We start from the raw sequence: 25,469 nt of genomic DNA, 5'->3' as shown, positions 1-25,469 counted from the left end.
TTTAAAAACTAATAAATTGAAAACGCATTCACAACACAGCCAACAATTTTAGGTAGCCTTTTTTAATAATTTTCAGTGGCTCAAGCTGTTCCATCAGTGAGCTATAATAATTTTGTTTTTATACGGCAAAAATAAAACATTTAGATAATAGATGTGTATATTTGAAAATAATACTACGCCGCATCAAAAATGCTAATATAAGTAAAACTCCGACATTTATTTAAAAACTATGTTACTTATAATAAGAGTACTGTTTGCTAATAACAAACATATCTAGACACAAAAGAGGTGAGTGTTAACAGAGTTAGTATTCAAACATTTTATTTGCCTAGACAATATTAGTCTGTATCCAAGGGGCCATACAGATTAATCAGTGTTGGCAAAATGAACAATTTGGCACTTTCTACCACAAACAGAAGTAATTTCCAGTAATTGAACTAAACCTGTCGCTCGTTGGTCAGGCACACTAGACCACTAGTCCAAAACTGTTTTTTCAGCTGTCATTTTTGCGACAGCGTAAAAGTTTGAGTAATAATGAAACTTTTGAACATGTATAAAGAGATATTACTCTGGGTGCTAATCAGCTAGGCCTATCAACACTAATAGTTTTTTGTTATATAAAATAGCAATGTTACAATTACTTAATGCTTACAAATGCTTACTATTAGATAAGTAAGTTGAGAAAAAGGTGAATATGTTATTTTCACTAGTGAACTCTTGCAATTGTTTATATAATTAGGTAGTTGGTGTCAAAAAGGGTAAATACAATGGCTGCACACAGCTGTTATGTAATAGTATTGTACTGGCTTTAGAATATAATAAATCCATGATCCGTTAGAGTCGCTCTAGCATTTAGCAAATGTGGTTGTACGAAATCATCATCAATTTTAGCTGAAGCCTGCTCTGTATTTTACATTCAACTCTAAAAAAGCATGCATTTATGTGTATGTAAATTTTATGTTGTAAAATGTGACTAGCAAAAATAGAACTGTATGAAATATATAAAATATTTACATGTTTATAAATGTGGAATAGAGGGCCAAGTTCACAAGAATGCAATTTTTATATTAATTGTTATGTTAAACAGTTGAATGAGAATGAATCAGATTAAAAATTCTGCTTTTTACAACTGAAAAAAACGGTGAAATGTTCATATAGCGGTTACAGCTTAACAGATAGCAGCACATGGCATACTAGTACAGTTTTTTTTACTTTATATATTTTTTCGCTATAATCACTATGATACTTCCAGCAATGTTCGGATAGCTTCAAGAATTTTGTTTAAGGTCATTCCTTCCAACTCTCACGCATTGGGCGTGAGACTCACGCAATCACCCCAAAGAAAAAATGAAAATGCGTGAGATTTTTGCCCCAATTTCCAAAGTTTTATATATGCTATCATTGATACATCAATTGCCCCAAAATTAAATCTCACGCAATGCCCTACTCTTGGGTTGGCTGGTCTGTTTAAGGTGTAAACGTCGTGTCAGAATGTATATCAATAGAACGGGTGTAAAAACATAACTGAGCCATGTCTAACGTGAACTCGAGTTATCAGTACTTTGTTATCGCTTTGACTGCATGCCGTTCTCAATTTAGCACAGTGTGTTAGTTGTTTCATCTTATCGTGTCCGCTTGCCAGGCCAGTTGAACTCACACCAGCAATGATGAGCAGTCCAATATCAAAGCATGGTGTTTACTAATGTTTATGACCTTTTGCAAGCCCTAATATTGAACGAGATTTATCATACACTAGGTCATTTTCATGTGTAACTACCTAGCATTTTACTAACTATATAATAAAACTTGTTATTAAACTCAATATTTTGTCAACTAGCCACGAGTTAGCATGTTATGAACATTTGTTTAGTTGGCAACAGTAAAACTAATGCATGCCTAAATGTGTTACATTTTTGCGCATGGTGTCGTTAGACATAATTACTCAAATAGTTGAAGTGCGCGGAAATGTATTTACGTCAAGTGTGCCCGATTCAGTGTATGAACGGAAGCAAATTAGTAAAGGATTAGACTAGTCTTAATGCCATTCGGTCAAATATAGTTGCTGAAACTGTAACTGGCTAGTTTTTACTAAAACTAAAAAATGTTTCATAAATATAAAATTATTAATTCAAATTAATAACACAAAACATATTTATTAGAAATATAACCTTTCATTCCTATTTCTGGTTGTGGTGTTGGTAAGTCTCGACATGCTTCAGTACTTTCAATCACTCCTACAGTGTAACTATTGACGAGCCTTTTCCTATTGTATCTGCGTTGTTTATTATATTTGAAATGTCAAAGCATGTTGCTAACCAATTTCTAATGACTGTCAATGTTAAAGTTTATTAAGCTAATTCCACACTCAATGCCATTATAAAAATGCTTCCTCGCGCGACGCGATTTTTCTTAGTATTTCAATTTTCGTTTACAGTTAGTTGAATAAACTTCAGGGTTTTATATCTTCATTTTAACTTCTATCTTATGGAATTTCACGTAGTTCGGAGTGTTTTGTTTTTGCCATGTCTCTTAAAGTTAATACTAGTTCATATAGGTATTAAACTTATTCATTTTTGTGAACTTCAAAGTTTCTTCAATTTACTTAAGACATCTTGTCTTGAAAATGGTCTTGTTTAGGCACCGCCATGACTACTTCAACTATCAATGCTAACCCACAAGTATTCAAAGCAAGTGGCAGTCGACCTGTAACGGACAGTGAACTTGATGACAATATACATGATCCAGTAGATAGCCGAGAGATATTTGATATTCTTAGAAGTGAGTGGTATAAACATAAATTTTATAAGCAGTATATCAATTAGTTGTAGAGAAACGAGCAATACGTATTGTTGATTGCATGAGTTTTTGTGATATTCAATTGTGCATAAGGAAGTTCAAAAGAGTCCTTCACCTTTTAGTAATTAATAATGTTGAAATAGTTAAAATCATATCCATAGGCCTAATTAGTTTTAGTAGCTGCTCAATCAACTTTTTTCATTTATAAAATTCATTATAATAAAAGTTCAAGCTGTTTTGAAGTAATAAATAAAACTAACATTGTAAGTGATAGCTTAATATTGAACTGAACCACAGCTTACAACGCCCAGCTTGACAATGAACAAGGTCAAACAGCCTGCTAGTAAAAAACAAAAGACCAGAGACTGAGTCATCATCATATGTTATTTATAAAACATTTCATGCAAGTGAAGCTTAGCAGAAATTCAACTAATAAGAATAATATGAGTATATCATTTTCAATGCAGTATTAACATGTAATTCTATTTTTGATATCTGGTTAATCAATTCCTAATTTGTTGCAAATATCTAGAATATTTTAATGTGCCTGGCAACTTTCTCCAAAAACTTTGTATACACTTACAGCAATAAACGATCCAGAGCACCCTTTGACCCTGGAAGAGCTCAATGTTATTGAGAACTCTCATGTGGAGGTAATCTCATATGGTAATAGCTATGCTATATGTAATTTTGTATAAATGTGACACTTTTTTTCTAAAGCAAATTACGCTTTTTAATAGTTTATATTCATAATCGGTTATAACACTTATCAGAACAATTTTTTTGCAACAATAATAGCTCACTGAAGTAAATAGATTTGTCTGAAAACAATTAACTTTTAGTTGTATCATACAATGTTCATATTAAAAGTTACTTTATTCTGACATGTCATCAGATACAATTTTGTTACTAGGTAACTAACCAGATTAACAATCAGCTAGTTGTTAGTGTGTGAAAAATGGATTCCTACCACTGATAGCTGTTTTTTTCTGTCTTCATGACATTCACTTGCAGGTGGATGACAAGAATAACTATGTATCAATACATTTCACTCCTACGATTCCCCACTGCAGCATGGCTACCCTGATAGGGCTCTCTATTCGAGTTAAACTTATCAGGTATGTTATTTGAAACATTCAGCGTGAAAGTTGTAAAACATAGGTTTTATAGAATTTCACCTGTTCTCATATCTAGGAACGATTATCGAGCAGGTGACATTTAAAATATATTGCGTGTTGCGTCGATTTGTCCTTTTATTTTGTTTGAGTTTAATCTACCATTTTACCCGATAACATTACTTTGCAAGATAACAATCTTTGTTTCTTTATTGTTGCATATTTTTGGATTCTCCAATGTAGGTCATTGCCACGCCGATTCAAGGTTGATGTGAAGATTACTCCCGGCAGCCACAGTTCTGAGGATGCTGTCAATAAACAACTAAATGACAAAGAAAGAATAGCAGCAGCCTTAGAAAACTCGCAGCTTCTCAAAGCGGTCAATCAATGCTTGTCCGAAAAATAGGACATTTTAATCGTATTTTATGGATAACACCATTGCTTTTCTCATGTTTTATATTCTTCCTACTCCTAATAATTAATACTTTTATATTAACACACATACTAGTGTATTGCTGACATTTAATAGAAACTTAAATTCTCATGTAAACTGTTCTTTGAAATCGTACATTATAGCTCAAAATGCTCACAAGTTTCCTCCAATATTCATTTTATTTTAAGAGTTTTACTGTCTGAGAATAAAGACTTACAGTGGTGTGCATAACTTTGGAATCACCAGTTAAATCTTCAAATATGTATGTTTATATGCTGTTGTCTAAGAAATTCTTTGGAGTTAAGTGCCTCAACCCCATCAATATATATATCATTTGAAAGGGAAAATTCTGAAGAACAAGATGATGCCAAATATTCGAAAATATTCTAAGATTTTTATCGCTGGGGTGGATCTACCGAAAGGCAGACTTATTCCAGGCTATGAATGTTGTTAGTGAAAATTGATAAAATAGGATACAAACAAACTCTTTTATACAAATTGGTGGCCCTGAAAAGGGCCGTCGGGTTATTGTTGGTCTTCAGAAGGACTGGTAAGGTGTCTTGAGCCGAGCATTAGTATTTTATTGGCCAGCCTTTGTTCTTGATCACCATCTGACACCGTCGAGGCATGCTGTTTACCAACTTTCTGAGCTCTTCAGCTGTTTAATAGGATTAATATAAATCACTCAGAAATGATTGTGTTAAATCAATCAATTCATTGTTTGAAAGCACATCTTCTGCTGATCAGATTGATATATAATATCTGGCATGGCATCATAATTGGCGGGAAAATAGAAAGCAAATGGAAGATCCATTCGATATAGAGTGAACAAAACAATGTGATTCCAAGTTAATGCACACCACTGTATATTCAAGTTTTATAGTTTATTCACCCAATCAACTGCATCTGCGTTCATACTGTTGCAATAATTCGACCATAGTATGCTGCTATTAGTAAAACCAGTTATGTTGTGTCTCTGTACTATCGAAACATTCAATATCAATAAGTCTGAGCTAGCGATGTTAAGAATCCGTAAGTCTGCACCATTGCAGATTTTCAAAAAGTTCGTTCATATCGTACGCATTTGATTTGACATCTACATCTAGGTACATACAACAGTGCCTGGTCACGTTGTTGGATATATAAGGATTAGATTCGGTCTATTAATTTGATTAATTTCGGGGGATAGCGCGAACGCAGTCCCCCACTACCAAAAATTACGCACCCGAGTTATCCACATTTGGGATAATCGCAGGCGTCAACCAAACCGAAGTGCAATGGTAAGGCCTCTTCCTGGGGAATCCACCTTATTGATCATGGATATCCCTGTGCCAGGTAAGTATGAGTTGTTTGTCTTTAGACGTGTTAACTGACTAAAATGAGTACGGGCTTATCTTAGTGCGGTAATTATAGTGGTAAATATTTAAGTACAAAATGTTATTATAAATTAATGGTTTTATTTTAATTTGTGTTAAACAGTTAAAGTAAAACACAAATTACTTTAGCTACAAAAAATAAACCGTTTAGTGAGTATTTATTATTTGCAAAGAACAAGGGAGACAAATCAAAATATTTACTGTAAAGGTTCGTCAGTAAAACGCCGTTGTATTTTTAGCCACTCAATTACTAGCTAAGTTTATCTCACGGTCGACAATTCTCTTTGTTCACACGCGCTTTTTGTTATTTTGCTATCAATAAGCTAAAATATTGCTAACTATTCACATATATTATAGTAAAATTTTCCTCATTAGAAAATTTGCGTAAACTTTATGAAAAAGACTTACTAAAACGAAAGGACAACTCCTCATTAGATGTTTGTTACAGCAGCACTGAAAAAGACCAGAAATATGTTGGGAACAAAGGTTAAAAATATACTAGCAAATCAATCAGGACTTACGCACCGAAATAGAGAATTCAAATTATGACGCGCTTCAATGGCTAACGGAGATTAAGGTGCTTGCTAAAACACATTCAGGCTAATATATAACCGCTGAAAGAATTACGAACATGTATTAGGCACCGGCTACCTTCGACTTACGAGCAGAACATCTTCTGAAATTAGAGAAGAATATTCGTTGGTTTTTTTGGTTTTATTATGAACTCTCTGTTAAATAAATACACTCACTAAATATTCCCCAATGGATAAGCCTCGCCTGCAGTCTGTCACATGCTTATATAGTTTTGTAGCCGTCCACATGGTCAACTTTTATAGGCCTACGTATTTACAGTGTGACCTCTCAATGCCAGACAGCCATACGTAAGCTAAGTTTCTGCAATACAAACAGGCACTATCCAGCAAGCTACCAGTAACATCAGGTGTACAGCAAGGGTCTGTTCTCAGACCAATCTTGGTTTTCAAAGGCAGTCAACTGTAGCACCAGTCTGTTTGCTGATGATACACATCTTCACCAGCCGGTCAACAATGATCAAGAAAAAAAAATTGTTTCAAACTAATAAAAACTCTTTGCAAAACTGGACTCAGACATGGTGTATGTCATTTAACATTAATAAGTGTTCTGTGATAGCTGATTCCTCTCCACACGCTGATTACCTACTTAATGACTTAGAGCACATCAATTACATAATTTTTTTATCATATATTTCAGTACAGCAGAGTCTTGGCTTTCAAATGAGCCATTGTTTGATATGGTGAGACAGACATTGGTTGGTGTTTATAGGATTTCTCCAGAGCTCTGCCGCAAAAATGTTCAATGGCATAGACTCAAAAATTGTGACATCACAATTTTCATATGCGGTGTTGTGTGCTCTTACCGCTTATTTTATTGCTTACCGCTTATATTTATTAACTACAATAATGACGCTAGTGGCAGGCGAAAGTAGGACAACTCTAGAAACCAATGAAGATGACAAAGGAATCGGTGTCATTAGCTCTCCATGTACAGATTATTTTTATGATAAATAACCAAGAAAGCCAAGACTCTGATGTATTGAACTATGTTATAAATTGTATAATTGTATAATATATTGTATGTATAATTGTTATATAATTGTATGTATATAATAAAACAATTATGTAATTTATGTGCTTTAATGACTCTTGAAAAAGTTCAAGAGACAAACTACCTTGGAGTGGTATTACAATCCAATCTGAAATTCAACAACTACATACAGTCCAGGGTCTTAAAAGCTAAGCGCCAGTTAGGCATGTTCTAACGCGCTCTTCATGCTTACACATCTTTTGGCTTACACTAGTCTCTGCAGACCCCGTCTAGATTATGCTGCATCAGTTTGGGATAATTCACTTGAATATTTAAAAAATGACATTGAAATGGTGCAGCACGACGCAATGAAATTCATAAGTCAGCTGAAAGGTAGGGAGAGCATCACCGAAGCTCGCAATAACTTGCAACTAGATACTTTTGCTGACAGGCGTACCAAAATTAGGCACGCACTATTAATGAGAATTCTATAAGCAGAAAAAATCATACATCCCTGTGTAGTGTATACAATGAGTTGATGAATGTCAAACCGGACAGCATGCCAAAAAAAAGAGTAGCTACAAGAGGAGATCCACCAACAATGTGTGCAAAAACATCGGTATACCACAACAGCTTCCTACCGAAAGCAGTTCGTGAACTAAAAACCAAGCTAACAAATCACAGCTACACATGTACATAACACAGCTAACTTACAATTAACCAACAATAACCTAGAACAGTACATATAATACATTATAAATTATGACATTCTATTGTTTTTTTTTAATGGTTGCATAATAAGACAACGGTTTTGATATACAAATGCTGGTTGAGGACTAAAATTATCTGAGGCGCACCACTTGTTTTTACTCTAGTGCGTACTAATAAAGAAGAGGTAAGTGTATTGTTTTGATCGATACTTATCTTAATAGGATGGATGCTTTGGATTTTATACGATAACTGTATTTATGAAATACTAGCGCTGTGTTGGTTAAACCGGAAACTCTTGAGCTGTGTTCCCATACAACAGTGTAAATACCAAAACCAGTGTGCACACATACAATAGCAGATGTATATATACAACCGTAAGAGGCACAAAGCAGACGTACACATATACAACATGCCCTTTCTTTTCAAGTTGGTTAAACAGGCGTCACGCCAAACACAACCAACAAGCACAAAATCTGAACACATTTAAGGAAGGGATGTTATAAAAGGAATGTACCTTTTACTTGGGAATGTTTCTTCGAAGAGTATTGGAACTCTTCCTTACACATAAACCGGTTCTCCTGGTTTAGGAATTTTCACCGAGGCTATCGACATCCATAAGGTCTTCATTGATGACCTCACAGAAACTCGTCATCTTTTAAAAATCTGTACTCACAGTTCAGGAGTTTGCCATCTCCCTCGTCATCGGTGTCCATGTCCAGGTCTCCCTGTCCATGTCTATCATCACCTACAAACTCAGCCTTGCCAGAGTTCAGACCCTTAGGCAGTGCATTAGACAAAGCTTCCATACTCGGGCATTAGGCAAGCCTCCATCCCATTAGCGTGAGAGTTCTTGGGAACTGGCACTATGTCCTTACAATATTTTACTATAATAATAAATATAATAAATATATATATAATATATAAATAATATAATAATAATTGTTTACATACTGAAACGATCTAAAATCATATAATTGTATACTAAATAGTTTTGGATTGTAATCATAGCAAAACAGACTATATTTAGTCATTACTTGCTAATGATTTCACTTTTACATTTTAACACCTTCACATTTTTAGTTTTCATTCTAATCCATTTCGACGAAACACTTTTTTCAAGTTTTGAAATTTTAAATTTACATGTTTGAAAACTTTTACAGTTGTTTTTATTACCTCTCTTATCTTATTTCAACTACACAAACCATTTTTCTCATGATGTGTAGTTTGAAAGTTAGAATGGCAAATATTGTTATATGTTTAGTACAAATCAATTTTCTGTCCAAAGAATTTTATATTACTCGGGCAACGATGTGTAGTACAGCTAGTATATTTATAAATCTCAAAGTTTGTCTGTATGTGTGTCCTTTGAGAATTTGAGATTTAAAAGCTCACACTCAGCTGGATTTGAACTCACGGAGACCCCAGCCCCGGGTTTGTAATCCAATTGTCTAACTATAAGACTACAAAGGCTCTTACCATTCTTGGCTCTTACTATATACTGTACACACTCTTTTTTGAATTTCACACACTAAATGATGCATTAATTGCAACTCTACGAACTCTACTAACTCTATGAAGCACGATGCTTTTTCATGTTTTTTCGTAAACTTCTATTTCCGGTTTTTCGTGAAGTTCAATCGCTAAATTAGTGAAGGCCAATATTTTTTATGTAGACAATGGTATTATTTTGAGTAGGACTAGCCTCTACATTCTCTCTCCGTTTGGTCAGACAAAGGTCTCATTTTTACGTTTGTACCAAGATCGAGAGGAACCAGTATCGTCGTATTCAATGTTTTGATTGACAGCTCATTCTGGAACAGTAACCTTTTTAACGCACACACACTTCTATGCACAAATTGTTATTAATAATTCAACATATGCAGTATTTTTATTTGGTTTTCTCAGTTCGTATTAATTGTATCATTACCAAATAATTTTTCCATGACCAACCACGAGCAAAGCGATTTTTTGGGACTTTTATGATAAATGCATATGCGCACACAACTCCCGAAAAATTATCCGTCAACGGTCGTGACCAAACCCTTGTACCGAAATCACATCAAAAGATTTAATCATTTTTGTGTAGAGTCGTTTAAGTAAAATAATGATACAAAAGACATATAAACCTATTTAAATATATTACGAAGTCTTTGAAAAGTTGATGCAACATCCTAAAACGTACCCATCTGATCGGATTATGCATAACTAGACAGATTAATTTGGCCTAAAATCACCATTACAACTTGACAAGCGTTTTTTTAATCAAAATTGAGACTGGCCAACGAAACGCCGATAAGGCCGTGCAACAAAGACTAGAACCATTAAGTTGTGCACATTTCACGAGAAAAACATGCACATTCCACCAGTCTATGGCATTTTCCAATTGCCGAAGGTTTCTGTAAATAACGTAGAAGTACAGAAAAGTAATCGTTTCTTTTTTGCCGATTCTACCTGACTCTGACATTTTGGACGCTTATAACGAGCACTTTGGTATTTCAACTGATGTCCAAAGCAGTGAAAGTCAAGGAAATAAGGATAATATTTTTCTAACAATTCTCATAAGATTATTAATATACTTAATTGTAAGAATAATTATTTGATTTTATAAGATTATAATATATAGTTATAAGAATAATCATTTGAATTTACAAGAGTGAAGTATATGACGACCGATGGTGTGCAATATGTTACTGTTATTACGTTTTTAAAGATTTTGTTGATAATACTGCGGCTGTGCCCAATATCGCTGTACAGCCAAGCCGTTTTTAATATCTGCAAAATTAAGTAATAGGCCTACATTTTCTTATAAATATACACCTATTTCTATTACAACCAGCTAAAATCTGTTTAGATTTTTAAATTCAGCATGATTTTTAGATATAAATACAGAAATCTAGATAAATATCACAACTTCTTGATATTGGTTGCTATGACTAATGATATACAGCCCCCAGCCTGTGTGTATTACACAGCAGCTTGCCATTTTACTTCTAATTTTGCATTTCTCCTATTGCAGGGGAGAGATATAAACATATAATCTTTTCCTTTCATTATTGTTGTTTGTTGTACATAATAACACCCAGTACATTACATCTACCATTGCATCTACCATTGCAGTTCTCCTATTGCACTGCAGTGCCATTTGGCCGCTAAAATTGCATTTCTCAACCATCAGTACCCTTTCTTTTTCCATTATCACTTTGGTCGTGGGCTGTATGACAGGGGAATTTCTAGTTTATTATAACCGTAGCAAAACAGACTTGATTTAGCTATTACTTGCTTGCTATTTTACATTTACATTTAAACACCTTTATAGTTGTTTTATTTCGTCTCTTAATTTATTTGTTCTGTACAAAACATTTTCCTTTTGATATGTAGTTTGAACTATGATTGCATATTTTTTAAATGGTATGCGAGTTACTGGTAGGCCAACTTCTGGGCGCTTTTCTTTTCTGTATTTTGTAGTTTATCTTTAGCTTTTGCATTATAACTTGCCAAAAAGCTTATTGTTGAAAATCTCTGCATTGCTTGCGGCGCTGGCTCTATTTCCTTGTAACTGGACACTGGGAATAGTTCATGTTCTGATACTGGTACTTCAACATCATCATTTGTGCATGTATGTAAAGTTAGTGAGAACAAGTCACCATGATGCACCAGTTCTAAAGTTTTCATGTGCGCTTTGAAGCTGTGATGTTTTGCTTCTTGGTTTTCAGTCCGAGCATACCCCATATCAATCTATTTAACCAGTCGTTGTATCTTGCTAGTGCTACTGCCTTGTTTATCGCTGTAGTATCACTCCTGGGCCTGAATGGTTGTGTTAACATTGCTTTCTCTCTGCATTCTTCATCATCATCACTGTCTCTGTTGCATGTGGTCTGGCAAAGGGGGCCCTTTTTATTGTGGAAGTTGAAGCTCTTGGATCTGCATCTTTGTACAGATCTTTGCACTCGTCCCAAGTAACAAAGGTCACATCTCTCCAGACAGTCCTATTGTGCATCCTCAACTGACCTTGACTGTTCGTTTGCTGGGAAGATTTTTGTAATTGTTCTGATGCTCTTTTGGCTTTCATCAGCTGTCTCTACTTTTGATTCATATATGTTTTGCTCCTCCCATCCTTCTACTGGATTTTCTTTCTGGCTTTTCTTTATGATTCAGAGTTTTTATTCCGATTAGGTATTTGGCTGTCTTCCGTAGCTGGCTCATAATAGCATTAGTTTAACATAAAATACAAAAGTTTAGATTAAACATTCAATGCAATACTGATCAGTTAATGAAGCTATGTTTGTTTGGTAGAAATGCCGAAAGAGAGTTTTAAAAGAATAAAAGTAGGTGGAGTGAAAAATGAAATATATAAAGCTAGATAAAACTAATTAAGTCAATTTCCGGTTTCAAGCTACACTTTGTCGAAGGAGAAATTTTGTGAAAATTTTTTGTGCCATTATGAAATAATATATTTAACTATTTATTTTTGTAATGGTAATATTGATTTAAAAATGTACTGCTTTGTGTTTTCATTTGAGAGAAAATGCGACAATGGTTCTATGTGTAATGGTTAGCCTCTTGAGTTCAATTTCTCCCAAAACAAGTTCTGACTGTAAACAAAATCTTGCTGTGAGTTTTGCGCTTGCTGTCTATTTCTTTCTAGATGAGTCAATCCTCAGCAAACTGTTTGCTGCCAGCTCTTTGACTATTTTAAGCTTCTATTATTCTTCCTTAGTTTTGGCCCCTCTCTCTTGTTGTAGATCTCCACTGGGCTTTACTCTCTAGTCCGCTGGCTGGCTCACTTCTTGGCCTGCTTGCCCCTCTTTTATACTTGTCGTTGAGTCATTACCAAATTTCATTGGTTGGTTGTGTTTTACTCCCAGTTTTCGCATCATTCTTTGCATAATATATATTTTAGGATCACTGTGGTGAGCTAACATTCCTCACTGATTTTGTACTTCCAACACGGTTGTTTAGTAGTTACTAACACGGTGCATACAATGACATTGAACTTAGAGCTGGAACACTCCCCCAACTACGTAATCGATATACATGTATAACGATCGACAGTTCAACTTCAACACAGTATATTTAATTGCACCTATTGCTTTTATTGTTCAGTAATTACAGATTTCCTTAGTTTCCTATGTCTATGGTATCATATGGGTTATGTTATTAATATACATTGTTAGTTTTGTTGGATATAGAACTCTTGTGTGACGTTTCTGGCTGGAAGTCAAGGATAATAAATGTTTTCGCATAAATTGTAAACTCACTAATCCATATACATCAGCATAAAACATGGTGCCCACGAGCGAGTTTTCTTTTTGATATTGTAATTGACTCTTTTGCTTTAAAATGAAACAGTTATTAGTACCGAAACCATTAGCAGATGGGTCGAACTTACCAGATGAGTGGAATGTATTTAAACGTGAATTTGAACTCTTTCTAGTTGCCACTTCTAAGGACGACGTGGCTGGCAAGATCAAGACCGCCTTGCTACTCAGAACTATTGGCAATAGAGGCAATCAAATATATGAGTCCTTTACGTGAACAGTGGCTACTGACAATGTTGATTACGATAAGGTAGTGGAAAATTTTGAGGACTACTGCAAACCAAGGGTAAATCTGGTAGCCAAAACACATTCTCTGCTGACCTGTAGAAAGGGTAACAGATCTATTGACAAATTTATCACAGATCTACACACTATCGCTAGGCTGTGTGATTTCAAAATCATGTATGATCGGATGGTCCTACATGTTCTGATTCTGGGACTGGACAGTGACCGCATAAGAAAGAAACTGTTTGAGTTTGGTGACACCAGCTTAGACAGCGCCATTGAGCTTTGTAGACGGAAGGAGTCCACAGCAATTGACTATAAGGCAGTAACAAATCAGTTAACAGACGAACAAGCTAATATGCTAAGGCACAAAGCACATACATCCTTTAAGGCCACCAATGCTAGAGACTGGCACCAAAGACAGTCTTGAGCTGACGGCTCGGCGGTTTTACCACCAACTAACCTGCCTTCCTCAAAGTGTGGCAACTGTGGCGGCAACCACGCGCCTCGCTTTTGCCCAGCATACGACCGCCGTTGTAACAAACGTCAAAAATACATTCATTTTGCTTCCATGTGTAGATCTCAACGCAAAGGCCCAAACCGTGAGTCAGCTAATCAGGTATCCTGGAACTACTCATCCGATTCTGGAAACGAAGAGGAGTCAGCTCATAGCATCACTATGTCTGTAAGAGATCGCAAATTGCTACCGGCAGTGACAACAAAATCTGCGACAACAACTCTAGACCTCGAGTTCCAGCTTGACACGGGAGCAACTTGCAATGTTCTGAATATTGCTGACTACGATCGTTTAAGAAAGCCACGTCTGATTAAAACCAAAACTACTCTAATGCTCTATGACCAGAGTAAGTGTGTGCCTCTTGGCTGGGCGAAAATTGAACTACAGAATCATGTAGGGGAATTTGTTGTATACAAATTTTTGGTGGTGGAAACCTAACAACATAGCCTCCTTTCTTGGATGGCTTGTCAGATAATGAAACTAATACAGATAGATGTTGAACAGGCAAACGTTTTGTAGGCTACTGATAACAGCGTGAACACCCTGCTCACTGAGTTTGGTGATACTTTTACCGGGCTAGGTAAACTTCGGGGCGAATACGATATTGATATAGATGACAACTACAAGCGAGTGAAAGTACGCCCACGAAAGGTGCCGCTGTCGATGAAGGATGATGTAGTTGAGGAGACCTGGGAGCTGGAACGGCGCGGCATCATTGCCAGGGCTGACTACCCAACAGACTGGATAAGCCACCTCCAGCCTGTGAGGAAGCCTAACGGCAAAATTAGGGTCTGCATTGGCCCTCAGAACTTGAACAAGGCAATCAAGCGTAACCACACTGTACTACCGACATTGGAAGATGGGCTGCCAGAACTTAACAAGGCCAGGTTCTTCTCTCTATGCGATGCCAAGGAGGGTTTCTACCAGATTCCGCTAGCCGCTAATTCCACCGATCTGACTACATTTTGGATGCCTATTGGCAAATATAAGTACCTGAGAATGCCGTTTGGCATCGCTTCAGCGCCAGAGGAATTCTAACGCCGACTCACTGAAGGCCTTGTTGGACTTGACGGCGTAACAGTTGTCGCGGACAATATTCTCATTCATGAGGACATCAGGCAGACTGGTGCTGTTTACAAGGGCGCGTTTATATCGATCGACTGTTCAACTTCAACACAGTATATTCAATTGCACCTATTGTTTTTATTGTTCAGTAATTACAGCGTTCATTAGTTTCTTATGTCTATGGTATCATATGGGTTATGTTATTAATATGCATTGTTAGTTTTGTTGGATATAGAACTCTTGTGTGACGTTTCCGGCTGGAAGTCAAGGACAATAAATGTTTTCGCATAAATTGTAAACTCACTAATCCATATACATCAGCATAAAACAACGGTACATGAAATTTATTTCAAATTCGGTAACAAATTGTACAAAACTAGCCATAAATCAACAAAACATTGTAGTAGTAACATTGTGAAATTGATTTTGCAGTACTTCTTATCCTAAGATGCTACTAGTAAACTAAGTTACTTAAAGCAAGAAAGATTTAATCATTCCATGCCATTTTTTACTGCCAATTCATCAATATTTTTCCATAAAATACAATATTGCAATTCATGAATAATTATGCTATATTTTTTTACTACTACACAATACAACATTGTCTAAAATAAAATGATGCTATAAGCTATATTTAAATATACTATACAAGTTGTTGTAAATACTTGTCTCGCTGATGACTGGTTGCTAATTTGGTGTATGCTGACTGCTACCATGCTTCAACAAGTTGTAAATCTGGTTGGTTCTGTAATATCAGTGATATACCTCTGCTTATGCCTGGCACTTTGTAAGGTTTTCTGCTTCGCTGAATATCAATTAGAAATTGCTGTAGCCAGTTAGTCTCTTTCATATTAAGTAGTGTTGATCAATAATAATCATGATTTAGTTAAAATCTCATGTTGATTATATCCATAAACATTTTGTTAAAATGGTCAGACAACTTCTGATCCGACTGATATCCCGTATTCTCACATTGTATCAGCAGGGATGGCTAGACAACTCTCATGCTAAATATTTACAGTAGCGTAGTTGTTGCTCAAGATTTTCACATTTGCTACTTGATGTATTGAAGGGTGTGAGGAGCTGTTTTGTAGCAGGTGTTGCTTTTGTGATTTCACACGACTATTTCTTTCGACTTGCTAGTCATCTACCGTTTCAAAACCTGACAGTTGGATTCAATATTGAGATATTCATTTTGTGGTAGCTGATTATGTATTCAACAGCCTGTCATGCATGTAAGTTGAAACAATAATGGCCGTGTAATATGTGAAACTCAAGAATTTCTCTTACTCAGCATGTCAACCAGAAGTTATATAATCTTATGTTGAAGGTAGGGCCCCTTTTCTGCTCAGTACAACATAACTTTTACGTAACTTTACAACGTAACGATAATCATAACTTTTATATGACTAGTCACTCAAGATGGCTGAGCCTTATGAACTTACTAAGGCTCGCCCTCTAGGAAATGAATACTTCTATATACAGTATATGGTTATATTCATTCTTGTGCACAATCCAAGACAAACTACGGCTCCGGATCTTTCTACGATCATTGACTAGCTAATGATCATCTGCATTGCACCAACATTCACAATGCATCTGCAAGCATCATCGTCAATAAGTGACTAGGTTTGAAATCTCCTAAATTGCACTAGCGTAATAGAGCACCAGCAGGACAGTTATATTTCTTTGGCCATTACTTCTTGTCAGGACCCGGAAAAAGTGGTAGTTTTTCTTTAAAAACAGCAGTGTTGTGGCAGTGTTGTGTTTGCTGTTTAGCTCATTAGACTTGTACCCGATACTGAATGTTATTTCCATCAACTGTGGCTGCCTGTATGTTTTGATTGTATGTCATCATCATGTCATCATCATCATTGTAAGACTTTATATGCTGATGTCTTGTTGTAATAAAGTGACTTATACACTCGCACCTAACGGAGCAAGAGATTCGCCTCAATTATAGTTAGTTGCACTGCACCATAGCACCAATACATCAAGGCTGAAGTATTAACAAATGCTAGTTAAGTACAACAATTGGCAACGAGGATAAACAGTAGAGGACCTAGGTGTGGATTCAGTTACACTGCTGTGGATTAATTATTATGGCTGGCGCATCTATACCATTGTTGTCGGAAGGAGGAGTGGATGTGTTCTTGGAGCGGCTGCAAAATTATTTCTTAGTACAGAAAGTTAAGCCAGAGGTTCAGGTACACACACTGCTGCTAGGTCTTAGCGAGAAGCAGTACTCTTTAGTTAGAGACCATGCCACTCCAGGACTACCCTCAGCTATGAGTTACCGGGAAGTTGTCGATATTCTGAAAAGACGTTTTAAAAGTACTCACAACAGGATGACAGAATGAGCGAGGTTCCGTGAAGTAAGACGAGCAGAAGGTGAGTCTGTCAGCGACTTTGTGGCGCACTTGAAAAATGCTTCAAGGTATTGTGACTTTGGCACAACATTGAACAAAAATTTAGTTGAGCAGTTCCGCAGTTGGATTAATGACCCTTCAATACGAGACAAACTGATTGACATGGAATCTACCCACAGTGAGGACATTGATAGAATAGTAGCTAGGGCTCAAGAAATAGAGCTTAACAATAAACTTAGTAACTTATCAGCATCCTCTAACTCCAATGGACCGGCTGTGCAATCAGTTAGGTCTAAGCGCTCACAGCAGACTTCTTCCACCGGAGATACCACATCGCAGAAGTCGGTAAGCCGTAGATGTTTTTGGTGTGGCAAGCTAGATCATGTAGCCAATGACAGATCCTGCCCAGCTAGAGGGAGGAAATGTAACAAATGTGGTAAAATTGAGCACTTTGCCAACTTTAAATTCTGCAAGGATAATAACGGACAAGTAGGTAATGTGGACAATGATGAAGCTGTTGAGAACTCCAATGTATTGACAGATGATGAGAATAGACTATACGCGGTGAAGCAGCGACAACAGGTAAAGACTCCAAGATGTACTGTGAAGTTAGAAGGTCAGGTAGTTAAATTCATCGTAGACACAGGAGCTTGTGAAAACATAGTTCCGTTTAGTGTATATGACAAACTGTCTACGAAGGTTAGACTGCTGCCAGCAGACAAGCAATTATTTGGCTATGGAACGGACACTAAATTGAATGTTTTAGGCTTTTTTAGAGCAAACATTGCTGTGTGTGACAAATCTGTGGTTTCTAGTTTTATGTGTTCAAAGGTGATGCTAGATGTTTAATGAGTTTTTGAGACTGCTGAGGCACTAGGTCTTATTTCGTTGAAAGCTGATGCAGTCATTGGGTGCATTTTGCCTGACAGCACAAATGACGTTTTGAAACAGTTTCCTAGAGTTTTCAATGGAGTGGTAAAGTTGAAAGGCGTGAAGTTGAAACTGCACATTGATAGAGATGTGAACCCTGTAGCGCAGCCTGTTAGGAGATTGCCATTTGGTTATAGAGAAAAAGTTAAGGCAAAGCTCCAAGAACTGGTGGACAACGATGTAGTAGAGCCTGTCTCTGGGGTTGGTACCACATGGGTGAGCCCGCTTGTTTGTGTCCTACAGGACTCGGGGGAGGTCCGCCAAACTGTCGATATGCGACTTGTGAACAAAGTAATAGTTAGAGAGCGCCACCCGATACCCACTACTAAAGAAATGCTTGTTGGCTTGCAGAGGGCTAAAGTTTTCTCACAACTTGACTTAAAACAAGGTTTCCATCAAATTGAGTTGGATGAAAGCTGTAGAGATATAACAACTTTTATCACACCTTACGGCTTGTGTAGGTACAAGAGACTAACTATGGGTTTGAACAGTGCGCCTGAACAATTTCAGTATACTATCCAAACAGCTTTGTCGGGGCTAGAAGGTATTCAAAACATTGCGGACAATATTATTTTGCATGCAGAAAGTCGAGAAGAGCATGACAAGCGCTTGTTAGCACTGCTGAATAGGCTACAGAAGTTACGTTTAACACTAAACAGTAGAAACTGCCAATTCCGCTTGAACTCAATTAAGTTTCTGGGCTATGTAGTTTCAGAACGTGGGATATCTGCTGATCCTGCAAAGGTAGAGTCTATACTGATGTTTTCAAGGCCAGAAAATGCTTCAGATTGCCGTAGTTTTATGGGGCTGGTGAACTTTGTAGGTCAATTTTTACCTGACCTAGCCACAATTGCTGAGCCAATTAGACGTGTGATACTCAAGGAAGTGAAATTTAAGTGGGGTGTCGACCAGCAGCAGGCCTTTGACAAGAAAAAGTTTTCCATGGCTAAGGCTGAGACACTTGCACATTTTGACCCAAGCGCTAAAATTGTGGTCATGGCAGATGCTAGCCCATATGGCTTAGGTGCTATATTACTGCAGAAAAATGCTAGTGGGGACAGAATAGTGGCCTATGGACATAGAAGCTTGTCAGAAGTAAAGCGTAGGTATAGCCAAACAGAACGTGAGGCACTCGCTTTAGTATTTGCATGCGAGCACTTTAGACTTTACTTACTGGGCAATGAATTCGAGCTAGTAACAGACCACAAACCTCTTGAGACAATTCTTAATAGGCCAAACTCTAAGCCTTCACCAAGGCTAGAGAGGTGGGCACTAAGGTTGCAATGCTTTAGGTTTAGGGTGTTGTACAAGTCTGGGAAGTGCAACATCGCTGACCCATTGTCTAGGTTGTGTTCAAATTCTAAGAACTTGTCCCCTGTAGACAGAGTTATGTGTGTAACTGAGGCCCATGTGGGAAGTGTGGCTAAGGCAGCTGTGCCTAGTGTAATGACCTGGGATGACATTAGGAAGGCATCACTGGAATGTTCAGAGATTACAAATGTTATTGACTTGCTAATAATTTGACTAGGTGTAGCGGTGCATACGCAGCTGTCAGGTCTGAACTTGCTGAATGCGAAGGGGTATTGCTAAGGGGAGATAGAATCGTAATGCCAATTAGCTTGAGAAGTCGTGCACTTGACTTGGTGCATGAAGGTCACCAAGGGCTAGTCAAAACAAAGCAGAGAATTAGATTCAAAGTTTGGTGGCCCAGGATGGATAGCGACTGTGAAAAAGTATGCAAGTCTTGTGTAGATTGTTTAAAAGTCAGCTCCCCTGACCCACCTGCGCCATTGTCAATAACTAAATTTCCGGAAAAGCCTTGGAACTACCTCAGTATGGATATTCTTGAGCCTTTGCCTACAGGTCAACATATTCTGGTAGTAACGGATTATCATAGCAGATTTTTCGGAGCTGCGTTTATGAAACAAATTGCGACTGACAAAATTGTGGACTTTCTTGATGTGACATTTGCTAGATATGGCATTCCAAGTGCTCTAAGAACAGACAATGGTCCGCAATTTGTTTCCACAGTGTTTCAAGATTTCTTGACAGAAAATTGTGTAAACTGGTTTTCAACCACAGCTTTCTGGCCACAGGCCAATGGAGGTGTAGAAAGAGTGAATCGCACATTGCTAAAATCATTGAGGATAGCGTACAATGACGGTTTGCCATTACATAAGGAGCTTAGGAAATTTTTGGTTGCCTATAGGTCTACACCACACAGTACGACAGGTGTAGCACCTTTTACTCTCTTGTTTGGCAGAGAGATGAAAACTAAGCTACCTAGTGTGAATATTGAGACTAGTGCTGAATCACTGCAACAAACTGCCGCAGATAGAGATGCAGTGATTAAAACAAAAGCGAAGGTGCATGCAGATGTGAGAGTTAGGGCTAGAGATACTGACATTGTAGTGGGCGACAAAGTGTTGTTACAACAAACTAAGTCCAACAAGCTTGACACTACATTTGGGGTTAAACCATATACAGTAGTAGGAATGGAGGGCTCTGAGATAATTTGTGAAAATGAGGAAAGTAGTAGCAGGGTATGGCGTAATATTTCTTTTGCCAAACGCTTGCCGGCGCAGAGCGAGGGTGAAGTTGAGAGTACCCGTGTCATGGGGGGCACATATGGGGGTTTGCATATGTGGGATCAGGTCCAGCGACAGCCTTCTCGACAAAGTTGTCCACCCATACGATTCGGTGATTACAGGGTTCATTAGATCATGCCATCAGCTAATCCACTAGAAAATATTTTATCCAAAAAAAAAACAAAAAAAAACATTTCTACTATTATAATCACACAGGTTTATATGTTGTAGTTTGCTTTCCACTTATAGTTCGCTTGTGCTATATGTAAGCTATAGTTCGAATTCTACTATGAAGTTTTATCCGGGTGTAATATATGTTATAGTCTGCTTTTCATTTTGGAGCTTTCTAAAACTTTTGTGTGTCTCCTATGTACTATGCTTCATATTTCTAAAGACGGAACATATATATATATTGTTTTCTTTTATTAAATCATTATTATGTGTTTTTATCTAAAGAAGGAAAAGGTTGTTGTGTTTGCTGTTTAGCTCATTAGACTTTTACTGGATACTGAATGTTATATCCATCAACTGTGGCTGCCTGTATGTTTTGATTGTATGTCATCATCATGTCATCATCATCATCATTGTAAGACTTTATATGCTGATGTCTTGTTGTAATAAAGTCAGTTATACACACGCACCTAACGGAGCAAGAGATTCATCTCAATTATAGTTAGTTGCACTGCACCATAGCACCAATACATCAAGGGTGAAGTATTAACAAATGATAGTTAAGTACAACAGGCAGGATTATTGCAGTATTGATGCAAATGGTTTTCTATCAAAAGGTGTTTTTTACCATTTGATAATTGCAAAGTACTTAGCGGTGTATCAAATAAACAAATCATTACCAACATAATAAAAAGCTGTTGAGGCATTTGATATACACCTGCCTAATTCAAAGCAATTATAGTTCACTTTTTTTGAACTTCTCCTCAGAGAGAGTAGTAGGCTTGATGATACACGAGCACAGATGTAGAGTGAGAGAGAGATAATCACTGGTACTGTACATTGGAGAGAAATGCAGCCTCGGTGATGCACAGGCACAGATATAAAGTGAGGGAGATAATTGCTGTTACCTTACCTAGGAGAAAGATTTAAGCTAGGTGGTGCTCAAGCACAGATATAGAATGAGGAAAATGTAGTTATAGCTACTTTACTTGAGAGAGAAACTTTAAGAACAGTTTTGTTTGGAATCGTATTTCCGAGAGAGGCTATACCTTTGTAATTTCTAGGATACTAGTATCTGTAATCCGAGGAGGCAGCTTCAGTGCCCAAGTGAGGCAACATAGCCACTGAACTGACAGTTACCGTGAAACCTCTATTCGAATGCTGTGGCACTCTATTCGTCAAACCTTCCCTTATAGTGGTGGTCAAATAATGGTGGCATTTAAATATATGTATTTTTCTAATAGCTCGCCAAAACTTTGAGAAGATAAATTTAGGTTAACCATTTTACATTCAAAGTGAATATTGCCTATTTTTTGCACTCTTCTTCAGGCTGAGCCACATTAAACCATTTGGATTAATGTGGCTCTGCCTGATTAATAGTACACTATAAATATGCAAATTTATTAGTTATATAACAATAATCTATCAAATGCTACAAATACATGCATATATTCCAGAACAAGTGTCATAAACTAACCATACACATAACACATCCCAAAACAAAAGTTAATGATTTTGAAACAAAGATATTTGCATTGTTCACTCGGCCAGTTATGTTCTTATTGTTGCTTTCAATGGAACGAACATCTTTTGGTTGTTCAATACTTTCCACAAGGTTTTCTGTTCTCAACTCTTTTTCTGCACTGCTGAACTGGTCTATATTAGCATCCAACATTTTTTAGCAGAACATAACATTTATGCATTGCATTTTGCACAAATAGTGATAAACTTTTATCCGGATATACCCATGCACATGTTTTAGCCTAAAACTAGTCATTCATATACCATCGAAAATGTAAACCGTTCTTCACATGCGTCAAAGTATCAAGACCGTGTTGAACACAGAACTACTATTAGCCTGATACAATTATAATCGGTTTCTGTGGCATTGCTTTCAAAGTTTTAACAAAAAACCTTAAGTTTTAAAGCTAGAAAACGCACTTTGATACGAACAAAAAACAAAAAAGTTAACTGTTATTTTTGTAACATAATCATTATTATTACCATTTTGTGGACACTTTTCTACTGATTGCTTGCTATTACAGGCTCATAAATATCAAATAATGCCAAAACAGTGGTCAAATGGAGGTGGTGTTCAATTAAAAGCTGGGGCTCTATTTTTCAAACGTTCTACTCTAGTGGCAGTAAAATAGAGGTAGTGTTCAAATAAAGGGGCGCTCAATTAGGGGTTTTGTGATATTTCAGGAAAGGCTAAATCACTTTGAAATCACAGTAATCTAGCAGATTTACCTACTTTGCCAGTTCAAAACATTTATTTATTATGCTAGAGCCTCCATCAAGAATTCTATATAAAACAAAGGACAAAAAATTATGTTTCAGTTCTGCAAACTGTAAATTTATTTATAGGTAAAACAATTTTATATGTATTATCAGTTTTTTAGTGAGAAAGCTATTTGTTACAGTTTTAAGAAAATTATAAGGATGTTGGGAAAAGTCAGTTCAATTCACGCAGGGGCCAAATCAGTTGATCTGATCACAAAAACTTAGCAAGAAGTGGAAAGCGTTAGAAAATTATATGCGAGCGTCCCATCAATAGTAATATAATAGCAATAGTCATAAAACACTTTACAACTATGAATAAAGATGCATTAGATCAGATTACTTCATCATCTTCAGGCCTACCAATAACCAATAAAAATGAATATTGGATAACCGAGTATCAAAATAAATACACAAGCACCCACAGCAGCGCAATGCGTGGATAAAAACCCTTTCAGTCTTATTGAAAATTTGCATTTAAGATACATTGAATACAGCTGCCAAGGATAAAGGGGAAAAACTGGAAGCAATTAGGAGAAGCCAGAAGATTTTAAAGTGAGGAAAATGGAGTTGCTCATCCCATCCGGGCAAACAGATACTAGTAGTGTTGATAATGTTAGCTATTCTAGAACTGCCTACACTGTATGCAAGTCATAGTTATGCATTAGCACATTCCGTACAACATTCCGTTGATCATGAAGCTATCAGTTGATTTGACTAGTGTAAAAGGATTGGGATTTGATCACATATAATTATCTCCCAAAGAAATCTGGAGTCTAAATTCTTAAATAACAGACAAGAACTGTACATCTAGAATAATTCGAAGTGGCTTAACTTTAGCTGTTCTGTAACCATCTGTTGCTGTCATGGGAGGATTGCGGTGGTTTAGCTACAGCTTCTTCCTGTTCACATCAGTTTTTATAAGAGATGTCATATCTGGTGAGTTTGCACTTAATATGAATTGCTATAAATTTAAAGGAAAGAATATTGTCGTACCAAAACTAAAGTAAAATCTTTAACACATCAACCTTGCTAGTTCAATAGCATCTCATCAGTTATAATAATGATTGCTAAAGTAACAGCTATTGAATATTTCTCATAGCTAAGTAAAAGTAATCATAGAAACTGTAAAATATCAAATTTGCACATATATATTTTCTCATTTGTCTCTGATCTCACATTTCTTTATAGAATCATTTCGTTATTTAGAAACCTTATTTGCAATATTTACTACTGTCAGGCTCCGCAGCAACCTTTTGACAGCCAATGAAATATGGGGGACTTTGTTCAAAAAGAATGTTCCTAGAAGATCAAAACATAAAGTCCTAGGTTAACTACTGTAACAACTCAATGTTCTTTGATCTTCATTTACATAACATCAGTCAATAGTTTCATTTATTATCAGGTTAATTTGCTTCATGGCAGGACTTCAATATTAACCATATCTACAGAGTTGTCTTCCCTGTTTATCCTATTCACTCAGTTAACCCCTTAAACCCTTTCTTCTAGATTTTGTAATACTACAAGCTGAAGAATGTAGATTTCATTAGTTATATAAATGTATTTGCATATTGTGTTACAGTCAAGTTTTATATTGAGCTTTTAATTGCCCTTTCAATTCACGGGAGAACAACAAATGACAAGACGATAACCAAATTTCATGGCTACGTCAGAGAAATAAAAAGATTCCGATCTACGGCGGCTTTTCGTTTTTGAGCTTTTAAGAGCTTGTAATCACATTTCTACATAAGTGGCACCTACAACACAACAGAGTAAGACATGGTAAATCTTTTCATACCAAATAACTGTAATGTGAATTTTGTTGCAAGTCAACCTTTAACTTAGTCAACGATTACTGGAATAAAACTTTTAGAATATAAATATTCTATCAGGATTTTAATGGTTCTCAATAACATTGCAGAATAAATTAATTCTAAAACAAACATTTTTACATTTTTACCTAAACCTTTTAACACAAAAATCTTTAGCTCTGATCTGTCCAATCAACTTTG

General features: G+C 36.5%; 1 protein-coding gene and 1 non-coding gene across 2 annotated transcripts; one reads left to right on the top strand and one right to left on the bottom strand.

The window, feature by feature from the left end:
- Positions 1-2,208: 2,208 nt before the first annotated feature.
- On the top strand, positions 2,209-4,575 carry LOC137396189 (cytosolic iron-sulfur assembly component 2B-like). Its single transcript, XM_068082349.1, has 4 exons — positions 2,209-2,778; positions 3,382-3,449; positions 3,811-3,914; positions 4,155-4,575. The coding sequence occupies exons 1-4, from the start codon at positions 2,646-2,648 to the stop codon at positions 4,315-4,317; spliced, it is 468 nt and encodes a 155-aa protein (XP_067938450.1). The 5' UTR covers positions 2,209-2,645; the 3' UTR covers positions 4,318-4,575.
- Positions 4,576-5,523: 948 nt separating this feature from the next.
- LOC137397698 (U1 spliceosomal RNA) lies at positions 5,524-5,687 on the bottom strand. Its single transcript, XR_010978751.1, has one exon. It is a non-coding gene; the product is annotated as a U1 spliceosomal RNA (small nuclear RNA).
- Between the last annotated feature and the right edge of the window lie 19,782 nt (positions 5,688-25,469).

Source organism: Watersipora subatra, chromosome 5 (assembly GCF_963576615.1).
Source record: "Watersipora subatra chromosome 5, tzWatSuba1.1, whole genome shotgun sequence".
NCBI classification, from domain to species: domain Eukaryota; kingdom Metazoa; phylum Bryozoa; class Gymnolaemata; order Cheilostomatida; family Watersiporidae; genus Watersipora; species Watersipora subatra.
The sequence above is the reverse complement of the archived record's forward strand: the minus strand, read 5'-3'. Positions and strand labels throughout refer to the sequence as shown.

Bases quoted from the DNA above. Each gene is read 5' to 3' on its own strand.
- LOC137396189 (XM_068082349.1), top strand. From the start codon at position 2,646: ATGACTACTTCAACTATCAATGCTAACCCACAAGTATTCAAAGCAAGT. The intron at 2,779-3,381 runs GTGAGTGGTATA...ATACACTTACAG, and splicing joins GATATTTGATATTCTTAGAA to CAATAAACGATCCAGAGCAC. The intron at 3,915-4,154 runs GTATGTTATTTG...TCTCCAATGTAG, and splicing joins ATTCGAGTTAAACTTATCAG to GTCATTGCCACGCCGATTCA.